Genomic DNA, 22,103 nt, shown 5'->3' with positions numbered 1-22,103 from the left:
AGAATTTCTGGCTTCATAATCGAATACAATCCTATGAATCCTTCCCTGCACCTGCGCAAGCACAGCTAGAAAGACTGACAGCCCACACTCTACCCTTACTGCAGAACGACTCCACCTAAAATATTTGTCTTAAACACTTCTAAGGGCTGATGTTAAAAACCTTTAACAGTAACTATTCCATAGTTTATTCCAGTGTTTACTTACACAAAAAGGAAAATATTTCCCTTTTCCCTATAAAGATGATGTTCTGGTACAACACAAATAACGGAGAGATTCATGAACTGTCAAATATACATAGGGAACGTGATAAATTGTATGCAAGATGTAAAATGCTATTCTTGGAACTGTTCAAGTTATCTGTAAAGATTCAAATACCACAGAATGTAAAACTATGTTGATTCAAGTATCTTGATTCTGAAATTCAATTTTTGAGTTCTTAGTTCAATTTCTTACATTCTTTTTTCCTTTTTTTTTCAGTTGCAGGAGATCACAGCACACAAGTTAGGAGCGAAGGGGGCCTTGGCAAAGTAAGTAACTAAATCTTTCTTTCAGTTTGCATAATCAAAAGTACATATTTTGGTCTGAATTACAATTCTTACATAGAATTTTATCAAAAAGACAGAAACACTAATAATTATCTGACTAAAATCTTGTAAGAATGCTGTAACATCCTGATAATAGATGTTAAGAGACATCTGAGAATCACTTTTACTATCCTGCCACTGAGTGTCACTCTGATCCTACCTCTCTGCAGCACAGAGGGAACTTCTAAAAGAACTACTGAGAAAATCAGATTGGTTCTGATGCGTTCAGGTAGCTACAGAGATACTGTGCATTGCAGCAGCAAATATTAACAGGTGGGCAGATACAATGGGAAAATTAAAGCGACTTAGGGAGTCACAGCTCCTCTAACTGGCTGCCTTTGTTAAGAGATACAGGTTGTTAGTGTGCCCCTGGTAATCCATCCTGGAAACAGATACTGCTTCGCTGGCCTCTGAGGATATTTTTAACCATTTATGGTACTACTCTTTCTGCTTTCCACTAAACTGAAACAGCAAAGCATTGATCTGATTAATGCATCTCATGGGAGTGGAAACTACAGCTATTTTTTAAAAAGTAAAACTTGTTCTGGCCTGTAATCCCAAACTGATAACAGGAAAAGGGCTGAGGTCCACATACTCCTTTTTAACTTACTCTTCAGATATACTTTAAAAACAAAATAAAAGTCCAAGATCTCCTAAGGGGATAAGCTCTCTTCTTGTTATTAAATCTTTTTGATCAAATGTAAACAAATGAGAAGAGTGTGCTTTTGGAACCAATCATAATTTATTGTCAAGATATACTGGAACTAAAGTCTACTGCTTTTGGAGACATTCAAGTGTTGCATAGATACATTTAGCTCAGAGCTTCTGCTTACATACTTCCTTATTACAGGTCAGTGTCTTAGGGTGGGGACAACTTCTTCACTGGGCCCTCAGTTTATAGTGCCTGTTCCCTGCCTCTCCTAAAGCCAGTGAAGTTACCTGCAGCAGAGTTAGCAGAACTATGAATTATTGTAATTAAAATAAAAGAATGTAAGTGGATTTAGTGGTACAATCAGTTATGGCTGCCTGAGGTGCAATACAGATCTTCCCCTTCTGTTGCCTGCAACCATAGCAACTGAATCCACTATGCCCTGGTTATCCAGAATTATGAACATTGCATTTGCAGGGCTTTTTAAAACACTCAGATATTCAGAAATGGCACTCACCATTCACAGTGTGAACATGCCGTTATGAATTATGTATACTTTATGAAAGGCAATTAATAGCAGTAGTGGTAATGGCTAATAACTTCTAGTCTGAGATGAAAATTCGCTTGCCAAATTCCAGACTGACATCTGATTTATCAAAAATACCTCCTGCTTCCACCTGCCTACCAGTACAGTGCTGTAATTTTCCAGAAACTTGTGTAAGACTCACACATCCACTTAGAATTAACACTATCTAAATTGTGCAAAGGTGCATTAGAGAAAAAATTTCTGGAAGCTATCTGTGTATTCTGCATATAACACAGAGTGGTAGGTCACTCTGGCAGTGTCTTTGCTTCAAGTGTCAAACTCAAGGCCATCACAGACCAGTGCAAGACACTCTGGGCTAGAATAATTCTGCTGAGTAGTGTATCAAAGGCAGTTTCCCAAATGGCAACTGAAGTATGGGAATATCCATGTAATGAGACAGAACTAAAACTCAGGAGGGTTTATCTATGAAAGGAGGTCATCTCTGTCTCAGAACTCTGAAAGAACTTCCTTGTCAAAGTACAGATAAAAGGAAGGATTTTAAACACATTAGTTAAGTTTTGACATGGTTTTGTATGACTGGAGATTGTTATATTTATTTTCAAGGAACAGACAAGGTAGAAAAGGATCTGGGAAACTAGGAGCTTTTTTCCTTTTAGTGGAGTACTGATGAAAAAACAAGTCTACTCAAAAATCTCAATTCTTGACCTGAGCAGCTAAGACATTCTAGTCCTTTTAAGTGGATTTCAAAAGTAAGAAAAAAACATATTCATTGCACTCATGCTGCTCATCTGCCTCTTTTTTCCTTTACAAGCCTGGTCCCTCCACCAAAGTCAGTGGTTATTTCCACTGAGCACAAAAGATTTTGAGTTAGATCTAATTAGGAATAAAAAAGCTATCACAAGGTAAAGACACCTGAGGTTCTGTCACCTTTCCCACTCTTTTACTTTGTGCAGTCATAGAAATAGAAGACAGACTGAGCCCTGGTTGTTAGCTTTTCTCCTGCATGGCAAATCTTGTCTAGTTTAAGACCTGAGTCACAGCTACACAAGCTAACTGATATTGTAGCATGCTATTTTCAACATCTAGGGCCATTCTGGAAACTGCAAACAATTTCAATCATAAATTAGGCCAGGCATAATTGAAAGAGAAATCACAGGAAAAAAAGGTCTCCAAAGTACATGGTTTAACTGCTCCACTGTAGATCTCCCATCTTGCAACATGGACTCCAGTAGGACAATCTCCCATTGAAATAAAATGGCATGGAAAAGACAGACAAGTCTCACTAATGAGAAGGTGCACAGACCTGCTGGGAAGAGGGGTACAGTCTAACTGTGGCTACAGTCTTCTTTTCCTTGCCATTTTAACATACCTAACTGAAATCAAATAAAAATTCAAATGAGGTGAAATTCTTTGTGGGAAAGTGGCTCAGGAAAACTCTCAAAAGGGGGCAGAAAGCACAAAATGTAACTGGAAATACAGAATACACATTTCACTTCTTGCATTCCCTGCATGTCAGGAAGATGGGACCTGTGCTGCACTCAGACACACTGATGTAAAGGGCAACTTAAAAATCAGCCAAGTGAAGTAGTTCCAGGATTTTTTTTTAATTCATTTTGACATCTATTAATAAATGAAGCTCCAAGTTACCAACCTCAGTCAACGACAATTACTTTGCTTTCCTTAGTTTCTCTTGTAAGACAACTTACACCCTTCAGGCTCTAGGATACTTCTGAACCAGGCTCTTAAAACTGTTCTGGTATCTGGTAATACTTGTGTATAGTCCTATCCAATTTCAACAGAAGTTCCCTTCACAAAGTCCATTCATTTCTGTTCTGTATGGGGTGGTGTTTGTGAGAGCTGCTGGGAATAAAATAGCATGTTACATGCCCACAAAAGTTCATCTATACTAAAGCAGCAGGTGCTTAGCAGCTTTGCTATTTGCAAACAACTCTTCAGATTAACTTCACACAGATGTTAACAACAGTGTGTCTTTACATAAAAAGTATTAGGAGCCATTTGGACCAGTGAAGGCGGTTGTTTGCAAGCTGCCTTTCTTCCTCTTTTATTTCAGCTGTTTGCCTGGGCAACAGCTGCTGCTCTCAGTGCTGTGGTGTCTGCAGACACCACGTCAAGTTACACTGATTGCTGACTGCTCCTATTAACATGTTAGTTTGTGTGGTCATTTTTCCATCATTTACAAATATGCCCCTAGTGAGAATTAGCAGGGGACAACAGATAAGAGTCATCCTTACTGTGTGAAAATATAACACAAAAGTAAGCTGTAACTTTTAACCTGGCAGCTTTGCATCATAGTGAACTTGAGTACTTTGAAATGTGCTCCTGGAGCTTTTTGAAATGGAGGAAAATGTAATTCCCTGAGTAAGGTCCTATCAGGAACAGGAGATGCAGGCCCTGTGGCCATGTACTAAGAGCTCTGTAGGGGATAAAACATTTCAGAAATTTTCCCCAGGGCTGTCTTCAGCTTCCACTCATGCTCTAAATGGGGTGACAGGAAAGGGTCAGGGTTTGCTCTGTGCTGGATAGCCCCAAGCCATCTGCAGAGAGGCCCAAGGGCTTCCCATTGACTGTGGCAGAGAAGCTTCCTTTAGCAACAGTGTCTGATGCTGCTGACATTGCTGGGTCTGATAAATTTCACTGTGCAGGGTTTGCAGGATTGTGATGTTATATCTCTACCTTCATCTTGTACAACTGGCAGAAGGGTGAGGTACATTTCTTTTTCTCACCTAACTGCCTTGCTGGAAGAAATAAATGATTGTTTATGTTGAGATAGCTGCCTGGTTGAAATTCTCATTTAATTCCCTTGAAATTACAGCAGAGCTGAGTGAAGCTGTTTGAGAAGCTGGGCCTTGTTAAGCACATTTCTCCTAAAGGCTTCCTTCCCCCGGAGCACAGGGCAAAGCCAATCTTGTTAGAGAAATAAAACACTGTTCAGATATAACACAAGTGCTCTGGATGCCATACTGTCACTAATTTTCAGTGGCCATATGCAGCCTGACGTGTCTTCAGGTCTGAGCCCAGCTACCAAGAGACAGTAAGAATTTCTTTTTATGTCTTATCGCAGATGTTACTATTTCCTGAGCTATTCTTGCTGAACAGCTCCCTGGGTTAGCCTTCCATGTCACTGTTACTATATTTGTAGAAGTGCAGCAGCAAGGAGCCCCAGTCAGAGGCTCCTATCTCTGGGGATATGAGGGGCTTACGTGCCAGACCCTGTACAAACACCCGCAGTGTTCCTCTGTGTTTATCCAGCTTTTGGCTGACACAGTGCAGCATGGACACTGAGGGCAACAAAGTTCTTGTGCTGGGAACCTGCTGGGGAGCATCTGAACAATGCATTTCTTGTAGCTGCAATGGTTGATTTTACTCTGAGCCAGAAGATTACAAGCATCTATATAATGCATTTAAATAAATGATACACAGTATGATATACAGTACCTATTTTGTTGGTCATTCCTATTTAGAGGTTAGTATCTATTTGCAGCTGAAGCAACAGGTGGCTTAGAGAGAGGTCATGAAATCCCTCCCTTAATTTATTGAAAAGCCTTCTTTTCATGGCAGCAGACAAACAGGAATCCTAATGGGGAATACATTCTTCCCCCCCTCCCCCAACCCAAAAAAAAAGGAAGAATATAGCTGTTTTCTCCCCCTTTATAGTAATCGTAGTTTCACACCTAAAATGATTACAGCATTCTGTATTGTTCTTTTCATACATATGCACAGCCAAAGACAAGAATTGTGAAGCTCAAAATATCACATATCAACCTCTGGGAACAGGTGGACTGTGACTCAGAGGCACAGAGCTCTTGTTAAGGTGTTTTTTGTGTAAAAGTAGCTTAGCACAACAGTTCTATTACCTACTCTGTTTAAGCCACCTGTCTGCAAGGAGTTATGCTGCCCAGAGAGCTGCAATTTACTGGATGAAACAGCTGACTTGCAGGGCCTGTAATCGTTGTCAGTTAAAACACAAAGCAACAAAAACTCGGCTCCGTTCTTTCCTTGTTACTGAGTCTCAGCAGAATTATTTATCTGCAGAGTTTTCAAGCTTTGCAGCCTCCTGTAATATACTTTTGCCGTTCATCACCTGTTCAGGATTTAAAATGATGCTTACATCTTCAGAGTTACCCAACCAGAAATGTTTTATACAGCCACGCTCTCTAAATCATTTGAGAACTGTATGATAATGTAATTGCCAACACGTAATGTGCTCCAACAGGCAGATTCAACCATCTTTTACTTACAGAAAAACTTGGGTAAAAAAAAGACCAATCTTTTTAGCAAGATAGTGAAGTTTTAATAGATATACCTTTCCTTTTCTCTCTTGCACACTTTCAAAAGGAAATTTTGTATTTCCTTTCCCTTTTCCACTGGAACTAGGCTGCAGGCCTTGCCCAGGTTTTCCCTTAACATGTCTGAATGGTGCTTGGTCCAAGTTAGAGAATACAACTGATATACAGTAAAGACAAATATTTTCACCCACTGTTGGAATAAGAGAGTAAAAATACTTTCTTTCAAAGGGACAGGGATGTGATTGAGGCAGTCTCCACCAAAGAGGCAACTATTGTAGAGGTGCCAGGATAGCCAGTTTTTTAATTGACCCTGTACCAAAAACCAGAACACTGCCTATTGTCTGAGAAAGAAACACTTGCATCTAAAGGATACAATTTTTTCAACAAAAAAAAAAAAAAAAATATAAGGGAATAGGGAATAGGGAAGGGGAAGGGTAGAGAAAGGAATGGAAGGTATACAGAAAAGGAGAGAAAAGGCTATTACTGAGAAAAACTGAGCGCTGTGGAAATGTCTATGTCTTCTCCGAGATACAGGCATCTAAATTGGTATATCCGTGCTGCCCTTCCTTCTATCTGAGTAAGGCCTCTGGGATTGCAGTCCTGGCTGTGGCTGGAATTTAGCACTACAGTTTTGACCTTTAGCTTTAGTGAAGTGGCTCAGACGATGGCTGCTTGATAAGTAGGTCAAACTAAACACAGCACAGAAGAGATACTGCACAGATAATAGGAGGCTTTTGCCTGCAGAAGTTGGTCTTCTGCAGCTTGTTCACATCAATATGTACAGAGATGATGTATTACAGGAAAATGTTTTGATAGAACAGGAGAAAGGCAGGGCCAATTTATAAGAAAATGTCTGGAGGTAATTATTTTAGACTAGAATAAAATGCCCAAGTCTGCACTGGGACTAGGATAATTGCACTCAATAAGGCTAATGTAGGAATTATGATGGTACTTCTTGGTGTGGAGCTTGTGGAGATTTTCAGCTTTTAAAGAATGTTTTTAGAGTACTATCTAAGGAGTAATAAATGTTTTTAAAAACGCTATTTCAGGGGGAAAAAATACTTGAAGATACTGGCTTCAATGGTAACAGGATTTGAATAAATCTCAACTGCTTTTAAAGATGTGCAGACTTCATCCTAAGTTGTTTTGATTTGTAAAGAGGGAGAGGATGTCACTTATCACTTGAGTGAAATTCTGTATTCTGCTGGTAAAATCTATCCTAAATTACTATTGTATACAAAGAACAAAATGTTAAGCACAGATCCACCTGCAATTGAAACATTTAAGACAATTATCTTTGAGGAAGATTTGCGTCTTAACTCTTATTTGATATATGGAAAACTACAGCAGTCTCTTATTATTACTGGTTGTTTTCTTGCTGCAAGGTTAACCTACAGAAATAGGAGCAGAAGATTCACTTCCCCCAAATTACTCATGCAGGTCTTGTAGCAAACAAACTTTTCATTAAGCATTCTGGTGAGCTTATATTACAGCTGTTCATTTAATTGCATCACCAAAAAGAAGTGAAGGGTAGAAAGAGGCATGCTTCAACAGAATCCTTTCTGAAGAAAAAAAAAAGAGAAAAAAAGGCACTTGCTCTTTATCAGAAAGAACTGAAAAAGGACAGGTCACTATTACAGCTGTGGATTGCTTGTTAAAAACAGAAAGCTGTAGCAAGCAAAAATGACAATTACTGCATAGGTAAAATGCTACCCTGGGCACTTAAAATATTTCACTGTAACAACAGCTTTTTCCAAAGACTCACTGACATCTACGAATGTCATATCTGGTAGCAAATTAAAACAAATCTCCATTAGGCTGGTAATTGCTTATTGTCCCCATTGTCAAGATAGCTAAATTGAGATGTAGTGAGTATAGTGAATGGCCACTCAGCACAGGGTGTAGGAGGCAGAAGGACACTTTACATCCAAGATAACGAACTACAAAATTACACTTTTAAGGAAATACTGTAGATCCATCTGACTTGCACTGGCAAGCATATTTTCTCTGCCACAGGCACAATCAATGAATGAAAATGACCATTTCAGATTATGTTGAAAATACAGAGAACTTTTTACTCTCTGGGACAATCCTGCTCACAAACATACATTAGATATGTACTTTTGTTCTGTGAGCACAGTACCATCAAATATACTAACCATATCCATCATGCCTTGAAATGCCAATTTACACAGTCCAGTCTGGTTCTGTACCACCACTCCACACGAGGAGCAAAACAGATTCAGATGCACAGAAGTCTAAAGGTCCTTAGCTACACTATTTCCTTCTATGTGTATTCTTGAATACACTACATGCTTCACTATTTCCTTGGCTTTCTCCTCACACAGTCACACATTTCAATAGAGTGCCCTTAATAAGTAAAATATTGTCACACAACTTGGCACAACCAAAGTAAGACAGAACTGTGTTAGACCCAAAAATCCATGAACATCTGTTTTTATCACAAACTTTTTATAAAGCAGATAGACTTAAGTGTTATTGTCAGAAGTGACTGCTTGAACATTATTTCAACTCTTTGCACCAGTTTTTGTGTCTGTCTTCTAATTTATTAAGACATTTTTTTCTCTTTCCTCTAAGTGTCTGCCTGTGTGCCTGCTGCCAGAGCCAGGAACACTTTCCTGTGTGTACCAGTGATCTCTTCCAAGGCTGGCTGCAGCTGCCCTGTGCAGCTTGATGGAAGGGTATGGGAGGCTGGAAATGGCACAGCTTTAGGATCTTGCATGCACACAAATGTGCACACCACAGTATAGCTTAGTGGGCCAAGCACCAACTCAAAAATCCTGTCCCCTTTCTGGAAACCCAAGCATAGGAAATCCTCTGATCTAGGCTTATGCTCCTGGGGTTTGGTTGGAGTTCAAGCATTGACAATACAGCTGGCAGAGAAGAAGTAGTTAATATTCTTCCTGACTCTTCACTCTCGTTAGAAATATCCAAATGTGCTACTTAAGAGCTTTTTATAGAAACTTCATGCATTGCTTTGTTGACTTCTGCAGATGTGAAGGGTAAATTATTGGTATAATACACTTTGAAATCTGTACTTACATACCCCAAGACATTTCTCTCTTTCTCTCCCCCTCTATAATAAAATACCTTTTTTACACCAATGTCTGCCTCTCATTAACGTTCCACTTTGTTAACGCCTTGCCAAACTAATGCTTTTTCCTTTTTTCCTTTTATGCATGTAAGTGGAAGCTGCTGTGTGCAATGATTAACAACTGTGTCTGGAATATATCTACAGCCTTTTTATATATCACATTTTTTGTCTAGACCCTGCTTCTGCAGACCTTTATGCTTAACTTCACACAATGTGAATCTGTGACTTCCATTCAACACTTTAAAATGTATAACAAAAATGAAATTATCACTTGAGCAGCTCATTACTTTCTGGAATGTATTTGTTACCAAGCTTCATAGAAATATTTAAATAACATTTAAGCGATTTAAACAACCTGCTAACTTACTGGATTCTAATTTTCTTACACACACATTTAGTAAAACTTAAAAAAATATATACATCCATAAAAATGAGTCTGCAATTTAATCTTTGAGACTCGTATCACATAAAGGATAATTTAAATGAAGCATACTTCCAAGACAACTTCCAGATATGAGTGATATCCAAAGTGAAGTGAAATCAGTACTTCACATGCAGTGATGGGCTCATCACTCATGATGGAATGAGCACTGTTGGCAGGAAACAATGCTTAATATAAATAAACAAGTCACACCTAGATTTCAGCAATTTCTTGGACAGCTGAAGACAGAGAAATATAAAGACACAATGGCTGAGGTACTGGTTTTAGGACCAGTCAAACATAATCTTCAACAGCTACCCTTCTGAGTAAGACAACCAGTACTCACCAGCACTGAGAGCTCCTCCTGTTTGACCAAATGGCTGCAACAAGCCTTCACCTTATAACACTATCTCCATATTAGTGAAGTTCTATTAAAGGTGAAGATTATTCTATTTCTGTATTAACAGAATTAATTATGTCCCAGATTCTCAGGCTAATTCAGCTAATGGGGTACTACAATTCCTTTTCCTTATGTAATAATAATTTAGAAATCATTGGATCTTCTCACGTTCACAGATCATAAAAGAATAGGATGTACCAAGTGTGAAATTCTGTTCTAAATAAAGGAATCATGCTTAATATTTACATTTTTTACTATAGAAACTTACAATGTCGCTAATAATTACAGTCTTCTAATTTATCCTGTTCAAACATTTTTGCATTGCTTCAGACTAAGATGTACATGCAGATCACAGTTCTCTCCCATGTTTGAACCTGCACTCAAGTACTTGAGAACTGAAAGGTCTTGTACAATGCCTCATGAAGGCTATGAAGAGAAAGCTGTAGCCTGTTGCTGAGCACAAGTAACCTACATTCTCTTACATGCTTATAACCTCCATTGAGGGAGAGAGAAAACAACATTTCCAGGTACCACAGAATCAGGGGAATGTTTGGCTGGAAGGGACCTTGAAGATCATCCAGTTCCAACCCCCTGCCATGGGCAGGGACACCTTTCATAGGCCACATTGATCAGAGTCCCACCCAGCCTGGCCTTGAACACTTCCAGGGATGGGGCATCTACAGCTTCTCTGGGCAACCTGTTCCAGTGTCTCATCACCCTCAAAATAAAAATTTTCTTCCTTATATTCAATCTTTCAATTTAAAATTATTGCCCTCTGTCCTGTCATTACAAGCCTTGGTGATGTCTTTCCCAGTCTTTCTCACAAGCCCACTTTATATATTGCAATGTTGCAAAAAGGTCTCTATGCAGCCTTCTCTTCTCCAGGCTGAAAAAATCTCAACTCTCTCAGCCTGTCTTCACAGGAAGGGTGTTGCAGCTCTTATTCCATGTTCAGCTACACTTCATAGAATCACAGAATGGTTTGGATTGGAAGGCCATTAATCTGAAAGTTCTACTTCACTTCCCTATCTTCCCAAGTTCTTAAAACTGTTATGTTTTGAGAACTAAAACATATTGTTTTAGTTCTAAAACAAACCATTATGTTTTGAGAACTAAATGGTGACCTGTATTAGTCCTCTGAATATTAAAATTAAAAATAATGATATTTGTGTACACCTAAAAATTATAAATTTGATGTGAAAGACTGCATGTGCAGTATATGGTAGGTTTAGGAGATGGTATCCGTAAAGAGCAGGATGATTACATTTTTAATATATTTCAGCAGTTCTCCTAATGAGATGATAAACAGGAGCACATTATTAAAGTAAAATAGAACACTGTATCAATGTAGATGGTAGACATAAACTCTTACATTTATACCAAACATAAAATTAATTTTTCATGTTTGTACCTCTCTCAGAGAAAAATATTCATTGCTACCATCTCATATGTAACACACAGAAGCAGGTTATATAAGGAACATAAATAATTAGGTATGCAGTTATATTTACTCTCTCTGTTTCCAGAAGCTATTTCTATATATCTAACATAGTAGTTTTATAAAGCTATATGTCTACAAAATTATGTATCCCTTGTCTTTGTCTTCCCTGTTATTAAATCTCTCTCTTTGTTCAGATTCTTCTCACCATCCTTCTTCTTTCCATGACACGCTCCCTCAGTTTTCCTTTGGTCTGACATGTCCTTCAATTTTTTGCATACCTTCTACAGGCATGGAGAACTGTGTCTGTCTCTCTTTACCATCTGCAGCTGAGGGTTATGGCTATAATAATCCCAAGTAATTATTTTCTCTTCCTCCAAACATGTACCATAATGGCCTGAACATCTCCACCTATATCTCAAACATTTATTGGCTTGGTTGGGAAATCCATGGACCATGACTTCTGTTCCTGGCATAGATATTTATTTTTCCTGAGCTAATGACCCACATTAGAAGACAAAGAGGTTACTGGCTTTTTATGGTTCTTCTTGAAGAAAGAAAGAGTACTTACAGTTTTACTCCAGGTGAGACCTGTGGTGTGATGCTCTTTGATATAAGCTTGAAGCTCAGACCAGATGTTCAGATATGACTTCACCCAATCAACATGGCGTGTGTCACTGTAAAAACAGAGGCAGTATGTATCTGTGAATGTATTTAAAATCAGAGAGCAGTGCTGCTCTTGCTTAAAGCAGGTAAACCCAATGACTGGCTAAAAGCCATGGACAAATCAGTTAGCAGGCAGACAACCAGCCCAGTGCTGCAAAGACTGAAGCTACTACATTGGAAAGCTTCTAGATCCTTCTAAAGGACAAACAAGAGTAAAGGATGCCTCTAGCAGAGAGTGCTTCCTGCTAGAAGTGTGTGTCACCATTCTTCTCAGGCTCAAAGTCAACTGAAAAATCACTAAAGGCACATTGAGCCTTACAGCAGGTACCCAGACGTAATTTCAGGGTGCTGAACTTTAGAAAAGTAAATACCCACTGACTCTGTAAGATATTCTGGCTGCCATGTTCAAATGTGGCCAGGGCAATACTGGGTCATGTTACAGTCATCAGACTGAAATATTTATACATGAAGAATTTTTAAAGTACAAGTCAAAGTTGGCTTTAGAATCTTTGTCGTTAGTCCTTCAATGGGACTCAGAAATGAAACCAGGAAATAATGAAGAGAAAAGCTGCTTGTAAGATGAAGTCCATAGTTATAATAAATTATTAGTGAATAGTGATTGCTTACAAGGATTTGTGTGTCTACCTTCTATTTATTTCCTTTGGAATTTTATCCTTAATAATGCGGAGGACCTGGGTCAACAGGTTTAATCCAAAGCCTACTGAAGTCAAGGGAAAGCCTTCCATACTTTGGAAGACATTGTGGTTTGATTCAGTGAAAAACAGGGAAATAATTCCTCATTAAAGGAAGAATTAAATACCTAAATAATGTACTCCATTTATACCATTACACAAGACATTTTTTTTCTCCAGTGTAAACACTGATACTATGTTGTAAAAATCATCAGTTACCCCAGCATCAGTTACTACCTTCAGTAGGTAAACTCAGGCTTTAGGAATAAGATATAACATATAATATATATAAAATAACATACTATATACAGCATATAATTTATATTTATACATATTCAAGAAACATAAATACATGTGAAAGGTTTTAATACTTAAAGCCTTCTCCTCACTAATGAGGAAAAATTCAATAGCAAATACCATTTTTCACTGGGATATGAAAATCAAGACCCAAAATCTGGCCTTCAAAAGCATCAAGTCAGCAGGATTTATACATGACTTTTCAAAGAAGGACCTGAATTTTTTTCTCTTTCTCCATCAGTTCACAGATATCATTCATGGAACTTTTTTTGTGAATTCCTTGTGCTCTTTAAGAATAGTGAAGTGGTGCAGAGAAAAATCCAATCAGGAGCTATGGAATTTGAATCTGTACATATCTACCACCTCATACACATTTTGAAGCCAAGAGCAAGAACAGCAACAGTATGAGAGCACAAATGAGAGGAGGATGCACAGCAGCCAGCTAGCCACACGTCGCTATGTAAACAGGCATTTGCATATAAGCTCATGATGCTGGAATGCCAGGAAAATTAAAAGTAATCTTAAAATGTGCAGAGGGTGAAAACCAGCACTGCTAACACTGCTGCCATTCTCACTGCAGCATGCTGCAGGTCAGAGGTGAGGAGGGGAAACTATGCTACTGCAAGAAGGTTTCATCAAATGCTTTTTAGTTTACAAAACACTTCCCGTGATTGCACTGTGAACCCTACTGGTATGGTGAATGCTCTGTTCTCTGGCTAGTCCACACTGGAGCTTGGTAACATACCTGTTCTTGTAGTCCTTTAATACCCTGTTAGTATAAAAGGTAGCAGCATCATTCATCTCCTTGACATAAGGGCCTGGTTTAGGAGACTAGGACCATCACCCCATGGCAGCAGGAAACAACAGAAGGAGAAAGGAAGTAAAACATTAGTCAGACACCTCCCCTGACATACTAGGTTTATTACCTTCTTGGGTGTAGTAGAGACTGCAGAGCACTACATGATTTGGAACTATCATGGGCTGCACCATCCAGAAGCTTCTTAACAGCCCTCCCAACCATACCATGTGTCACTCACCACTGCTATCCACCCAAGGGCAGGGATGCTCTCACTGACAGCTGACAGGTGGTTGAACATTTTACTTCCTCTGTTCCTTTCTCTGAAGTTCTGGATTTCCTGAATCTTCTCTGATATTGGCTTGAGAAGCATTGCCACCTCATTCTGCAAAAGAAAGGAGAGGAGAGGAGAGGAGAGGAGAGGAGAGGAGAGGAGAGGAGAGGAGAGGAGAGGAGAGGAGAGGAGAGGAGAGGAGAGGAGAGGAGAGGAGAGGAGAGGAGAGGAGAGGAGAGGAGAGGAGAGGAGAGGAGAGGAGAGGAGAGGAGAGGAGAGGAGAGGAGAGGAGAGGAGAGGAGAGGAGAGGAGAGGAGAGGAGAGGAGAGGAGAGGAGAGGAGAGGAGAGGAGAGGAGAGGAGAGGAGAGGAGAGGAGAGGAGAGGAGAGGAGAGGAGAGGAGAGGAGAGGGACTGATGTTAACAGTGGGTGGTCCAAAAGCACCATGTAGTTTAATATTGTCCTCCTTGCTTTCTGATTTACATCCATAAAGAAAGGTCACCATAAATTACAGCAACAGTTTAATTACCCTCCTACAGTTGCAGTGATAAAATGCACAGACATTAAGTATTAATAATGTGTTATAGCAAAAATTGTTCTCAGCACTGGCAGCATTTTCACATGCTGCCCAGCTTAAGACCCATATCAACCCCATAGCTCAGAGTCAGCAGAATGACTGTCATTTTCATCTGATGTCCCTTGAACTTCTTCAGATTCTTGAGTTTTTCATGTTATTAACCAAGTTGTTTTTCCCAAGAAACACAAACTACTTGTTAGTTGCCTGTTATTATCTGGCAACAAGACTGAGAAAGTAAGACACTGTAGGCAAGATCAGTTTTACCTGTCCTTCTTGGTACATTTTAATGTTTTGGCTGCAAGCAATGCAGAAGGATTTCATGGGAAATTGCTGCCTGCAAGCCATGGTTTGGGGAAGTTCTCCTGGGTTAATCAGAAATGAATGGTATCCATGGGAATGACTGCTGAGTGGAAGGAATAGTGTCTGGAGCAAAGAGAAAAAGCAAAATGAATGCAGAAGCTATCCAAACTCTTTCCTGTGCAAAGTGAATGCTAATCACACTGGTCCAGTGTCTCAGAAAAACTAATTTAGAGCACTGGGGAAAATTCTTCCACTCAGAAAACAGCAGATTGAGGGACATGGAGTCATCAGTTTACAGGCAAAACAACTGCTGTACCTTGCAACCTTCTAACATTGCAAAAGTATGCTCCCCAAACCCATACAATGTCCCACCAAAGGCAGGGCACCATTCTGATCCTCCCTGGCACTTCACTTGGAAACCACTCAGGACTGCAGCAGAATTATGCATTTTTTCTCACCTTTTCCAGGACTATTTATGATGTGCTTGCTGGAGACAACTAATCCTTATGATCTTGAGGACTAATGCTGCCATGACACACAAAAAATGATGGGCACATATGTCCTGCTTGATCTCTGTCATCTTAAGGTTTTTCTTTTCACCTTTCTAGAAGACTTCAGCATTAGAGAATTTTATGTCAGCTTAGAATAAGCATGTTTACTAAGGATCAACACAGGTCAAAGACACTTCAAAAATGTGTCAGAAAGAGGTTGTGCATTTTGAAAAGTATTTTGATCTACCTACAGAGCCTGAACATTTTAGTGGTAATTTTGAGAAATACTTATAGACCAGAAATATATGGGGATATGTGATCTTCCCTACAACAAAATGGGTCGGGAGAAAACAAATATTTACAGTATTACTGTGAAATTATAAGATTTTTTGTTGATGACCTAATGACCAGCACAAGTCATTAAGTCTGAAAAAGCCCTGAAACCCCCATGATTTGTAGTTCTGAAAACATGATCTTGTTGCCATAACATGATAAAGTCTACAGAAATTCTCCTTTCTAATTTTTTGCTTGTTTACAACATGCTGCAGCTGGTATTTTCTTGGGTATTTTCTTATTTTTCAGGGAAATCTTTCAAGTATGACAGTAGTTAACAAAACTGAAATTTAAGAGAGTGCTTGTTCTGCTTTGATATTATGCCAGCTTTCCTCCCATAAAGTCTGAGGGATATTTACAGTCCTGAGCTTACTGTGAATCTTCATGGCCCAGTTCCAGACAAAGAGAATATCAGGCCTAAAAATACAGCTCCACAGATGCCTGGTATATCTAGACAGCGCTGGGAGGCAGCACATTTCTGTGGATAGTGCACTGAAGTGGGAGTCCTTAAATGGGGGTTCTCTTTGCAGCTCTCCCACCAAATTTCATCAGGTTTCAGTAAAGCTGGGTTAGCTTTCTGTGCTTCAGTTTCCTAGATATGAAATGGTGTTAACATAGCTGTTTTATTTTGTAGAATACTTTCATTTCTATAGATAAGAAGGCAAAGTTATGGTCAAAACATTTCTCTGAATGACCCACAATGACCCAAACCTCCTCCTATTCCTTCTACAAAAGCTCTCAGCCACTTTTCTGAGGATCTTCTATTAGTGGCACAGAGATTCTGTCCCTCAAAACACAGGACTTAATCTATCCAATGATTACATATTTATAAGAAATGTTTATAAAAATGTCGTGGATTTATTTAATTTCACAGAACCTGTGCAAGTTTTAAAGATGAAATATGTATTGCTAGGGAAACTTTCTCCAAGTAATCATTCCCTTGGCATTGCAGTGACACCAGAGTGGGCTGGAGGCTTTGCTCAGCTCTGTCCCATGTGAGAGGTCTTGGCAGAGCAGCAGAGTCTGCCTCCCCTTCACTGCACTCATCCTGTTCTGCAATGGCTGCACAAAATGTGTGTGTTTGTGGAAGCTTTTTGTTTTCCAAGTTTCTGTGTAAGGGTTTGACACAGGAACACAGCCTGCAAGGAATCACTGAAGTGAGTTCTGTCTCAGTTCTAAATTTTTAGTTAGTGATTAAACTGCAGATGAATTACAGAGTATATGGCATATGGGTATAGAAAGGCTCATTAATTCTGGCAGTAATCAGTCTTGTTTGGCTTTACAATGCAGAAACAGTTGTGCTGAGGGTTCTAGAAGAATAATCTCTTTATTGCAATGCATATTAAAACAGCTGACTTAATAAAATTAATGTCTATATTGTATCTCTAAGAAAAGGGAATTCCAGGAGATGAATCAGAACTGTTGGAAAAATCTTCAGCATGCCTTTGGCATGTGTAGATAAAATTTCTTGTCATTTAAGACACAGCACAGTTGTTTGACAGAAATTTAAGCGTCTCTTTATAAACACCATTCCTATTATAATATCAGTTTTGCTGAAATGCTTAAAAATGCAACATGGGCACAACTGACAAATATGAGAAGTAATTCCCAGTATCCATTTTTTCCTTTTTAAATAATGATTAAAACCAGACTGTCACTTTAAACACAAATAACTTGACAACCAGCCAGCTTATAATATTTTATAATTCTTATTAGAAAATCAAGGAAATTTGGCTAATTGCCACAATTAGCCAAAACACTGCAAAAAAGTTCCAGCATGCCAAAGAACTGCCTTAGGCTTTGGCTGCAGAGACTTAAGAGTCTCAGCCCAGACTCATAAAATGGCCTGGAATACCAGTACTCCAACAGATCACACTACATAGACTTTCTTCTCCTTCATATAATTGTGAAGGAGAAAATACCCACACAAGAAATTCCCCAGGTGACAGGCTTATAGGACAGGGACACTCAGTTCAAGAGAAAGGCCAAAGTTTTGGATTTTGTGATGTTTGAAATCTGCCTGTAAAGTCACATTAAACTGAACGGCTTGCCTAAATTTTGGCTGGTTGAACCAGTGATTGCTTGAAAATCTCAGCTTTAATTTGGGAAAATGGGTATTTTCTCAGGACAATGTTGTGCAGAAACCTGCCAGCATGAATCACAAAGGCACAAAACACAGCAGCTAAATAAAAACTATGGTTTTAAAGATCTTATATATTTTTAAGCTAATCTTACATGGTTTTGAGGGGTGAGATTGTTTAGTGAAGAATTTTTATGTTGATGAGTGGCAATACAATTCAGACTCACTATTACGGTGTTCAAATCAACCTGACCTGTTATGAAAAAAACATATCAGGAGAACAAATACCCTTTTAAGTTATGCAAAATGAGGGCATGGCAACCTCTGGCGTAGGAGCAGCAAAAGAAAACTCAGAGAATTTGGAATCAATAGCCTCTTTTACTCAGCTGCAACCCGAACAGTGTGAGTACAACCTTTATTCCATGGTGCACAGTTCTGTTAGTTTCTCCTTCATACTTACATAAAATCTCCATCATACTTGCTTTGTGTTTTTAAGGAGCAAGTTTGAAACATGGAGTTGATCTGAATCAGGTGTCTTTGTATGTGTTGGCAAGCAGTGCAGCCTAACAGGAATGACTCTGCAGAGCAAAACAGTTGGTGCTGAGACTCCAATATTCACAGTATGCATGTAAGGGAGGTGCTGTTTGGGACTAGCTGTAAATTGTGGTTTAGATGCTGCCTGGGAGTGGATCTTCCACTTAACCTCAGAATGACACCCACTTTGTACACCTTAGGCTGCTCTATAATGTAAACCATGACATAGTACACAGGGCTGATGTGAAGGAGAAATACAGTCCCACAGTGAGCTAAAAGACTAACAGAGACACAGCCATTATCTCTGCAAACTGCTTAGTACAGTCCCACCCCACACCTCATCCTTTCAAGGGATGAAAGATGTCATGGATAGCAACCACCACACTCAGCTCTAACAATTTAACAGACCAGCATCTGCTCTCAGCTGAGACTTGATTCCTTCTACTGTAAATGAGGAAAGAAATATCCCTGAGGAATTATTTGCACACATTAATAGATACTAGATGACTATATGTTAGAAGATATTAATAGATGTGAAGAAATGGACTCTAGAGGTGCTGGCCATTACTGTTAAGAGAGCCTAGAAAAATACCTTACACAACATTCCTACCTTGACAGTTTAAAGATGATGAGCAGAAGCCCATCCTGTGTCTACAGGAATAAGATCACCAGTGAGATGCATTTCTGCTATGAGTGGCTGTGATTCTAGAACTGAAATAGTTTTTGATTAACTGTAATTTCCCTTTTTTTTATATTTTCAAAATACGTAAAGAAGACTTTAACTTCATACTTTTTTTGTAGGTATGCAGTTTAAGAAAGGTTTGTGTTTTTCTTTAAGCCTTTTTACATAGGCTGGATGGAATCAGTGTTCAGATTAGGTTGAGAAATAACCTATTTATTTAAATTTATATAAAATAATTTTTTTTTACCCTACTCCACCTAAATCCAATGTTTTCTCTGTGACTATTTTCTGACTGGCAGTAGAGACCATAAGTGAGATTTTTCTCTGAGATCACTACATTAATACTCTAGTATTCTGATATTTTCAGGGTTCAAACCTCTCCTCCTACCTAACTACATTAATTTATTATGGCCTAGTCTTTTTAGACTGTAAATTTTCAACACAGCGGTGTAACAAGTATTTGATGTGTTGATCAACAGTACAGGTTCTGCCACTTCAACTCACTGCTGTGCAGCAGCAGGACTATGACACAGAGAGACAAATCTGCCTGTCTGGTCAACTTCATCAGCACAGAAGCTTAGACACATTTGTGTGCTTCCAAAGTGACTTAATTGGTATTTGGCTTTTATTCCTCTTAGATAGCACAAAAATTCTCAATCTAACAGCCAATATCAGCTGTGGCAGTTTTGTCCTTTGTGGGAAAAAAACAGGGAATACCAAACCACAACCCCACATGACAAATTACTACTTTAGTCATTTGTGGGTTTATTTTTAAATATAAACTCTGAGGCAGGGCAAATGGAGAGGAATGTGAAAGACAAATCACTTCTAATCAGTGGAGAAATCCCGGGCCTGATACAACCTGCATGCATCAGTTTACAGCAGTGCAGAATCACACCCACTGCCTTTGGCTGGGACTGGTTGGTTTTAAATTGACTTGAATGTTCTGTGTGTTGTGTTCTTGTCCACTGCAGCTTTCTGTGGGCAGTATTTTCAACAAGAAAGGCTCCTCCTGCTTTAGGCACACAGGCAACACCCCACAATTAATCAACAAGAACAATGACAACTAATAAACTGCTTTCAACTTTTTGATTTACTACTCCTCAATCCTGCTGCTGTGCTTATAGTCCATGTCAGTGGGGTCCAGGGCATTCCAGGTAGCAAGGAGACTCTGTTAAGCCACAGTTGCTTTGTTCACAACATCTGAGCTCCTATGAATCTTTGCTAAGAGCAATCACCTTTCATGGGGCATGTCCCAGGAAAGAGATGTTAGATATTGCAGGTTTCCCATGTTTGGCCAAACTGTAAGACTGTCCAGTTCATTGAGCAGTCCTGGAACTGACATAACTTTTGGAATTCACAAATGTGGTCTGATTAGACCAAAATAAAATTTGAAAAAAAGAAAATAATGAACTAGCTTGTGAATCAAAAAGCCCTGCTTTTCAGTTATCTGTACCCCCTGTGCTTTCCTTTTTAGAAGGTTATATGCATAAATCCCAGGAAAGAATTGCGTAACACAGAGGAAGGAGAGTACTAGTTGGGATTTGTGTTTAGCAGAAATAAAGAATATGGTACTCAATGGGAGAGGAAGTGTCCTATCAGCTTAGCTCAGTAGGGTCTCACATGGCACAATTTGAATATGAACATTGCTAGAGGGATTGAAAACTACCCTGGTGATTTTTGGACATTATGTTACAAACAGCAGAAATCCAGTAAAGGCTTGCAGATCCCTAGGATTGCTTAGCACGTCAAATGAGGATCCAGAGTACACAGGTACACGAGGTCACAAGTGCAAGTAGGCCTTTGGTTACTGGAGCCTGATTCTTGCACAGAATGGGAATTGCTGGCAAGCCTGTGCCTGGGGATGTTGGTGTGAGCCAGTCCAGAGCTGCCACTGATGTGAATCTCTGCCTCCATTCTGTGCAAGCTGGGTGATGCTGCACTGATCATGGCCCTTCCGCATTCCCATGATCCCTGAGTGCACTGCCCCTGGGGCACAAGTGAATCTCAAATGCTTCCACCTTTTATTGACCTGGGGGTTTTGGCAAACACAAGCAAAGAAAGTGAAATGGGACAAGGATTCCTAGAGAAGTTAATTAAAAGAGAGACATTGAGGGGCTAGAGTGTTTCCAGAGAAGGGCAATGAAGCTGGTCAAGGATCTAGAGAGTGACTCCTATGAGGGATCACTTAGGGACTTGGGAGTGCTTAGCCTGGAGAAAAAGAGGCTCAGACAGACCTTACTGCTCTCTACACTACCTGAAAGGGAGTTGCAGTGAGGTGGAGATCAGTTTCTACATCCAGGTAACAAGTGACAGGACAAAAGAAAATGGCCTCAAGATGCAACAGGGGAGGTTCAGATTGGAGTTCAGGAAAAATTTCTTCACCAAAAAGGTTGTCAAGTACTGGAATAACCTTCCCAGGAAAGAGGTTGAGCCACCATCCTTGAAAGTATTTAAAAGATGTGCAAATGTGGTGCTTAGAGACACGGTTTAGTGGTGGAGTTGGCAGTGCTGGGTTTATGACTGATGACTTTAAAGTTCTTTTCCAACCTAAACGATTCTATGAACTGAAAATGCAATGAGTTTGAGGCTGATAAAATGCAGATGAGTGATTTTGAGACAGAATTATGAGGTAACAGGTGTCAGGGGCTATCTGGACGTGAAACAGAGTAAGAGCGTGCAACAGTACCCAAAATGAGCCTGTGAACTCTGCACTGCAGTGGGTTAGAGACTGGAAACTGTTGGCCCGTCCCTGCGGCTGTGACCACGCGTCACATGCAGTTGGAGGCTTGCAGATAACACAAGTATGCCAACAGTTTGGCAACATTTCAGAGAACAGGACCGGGGGAAGGGGTTCCCTTTCGAGCTCAGGACTCTCAGGCCCCTGTCCATGTCACTCTTGGCACCTTCTCTGAGTTTGA

The 22,103-nt window shown here is 39.5% G+C and overlaps 1 protein-coding gene across 2 annotated transcripts in view; it reads right to left on the bottom strand.

Annotated features, from left to right (window-relative positions):
• The window catches only part of CAP2 (cyclase associated actin cytoskeleton regulatory protein 2), a 68,562-nt gene that overhangs the window by 8,733 nt on the left and 37,726 nt on the right, over window positions 1–22,103 (bottom strand). For both annotated transcript variants that reach the window (XM_058027167.1, XM_058027177.1), the window contains exons 5-7: window positions 14,154–14,297; window positions 13,862–13,947; window positions 12,033–12,138 (exon numbers count right to left, since the gene is read on the bottom strand). In XM_058027167.1, the coding sequence (XP_057883150.1) occupies window positions 12,033–12,138; window positions 13,862–13,947; window positions 14,154–14,297 (336 nt within the window). The remainder of the gene's footprint in view (window positions 1–12,032; window positions 12,139–13,861; window positions 13,948–14,153; window positions 14,298–22,103) is intronic.

This window comes from Melospiza georgiana, chromosome 1, assembly GCF_028018845.1.
Source record: "Melospiza georgiana isolate bMelGeo1 chromosome 1, bMelGeo1.pri, whole genome shotgun sequence".
Lineage (NCBI taxonomy): Eukaryota > Metazoa > Chordata > Aves > Passeriformes > Passerellidae > Melospiza > Melospiza georgiana.
The sequence above is the reverse complement of the archived record's forward strand: the minus strand, read 5'-3'. Positions and strand labels throughout refer to the sequence as shown.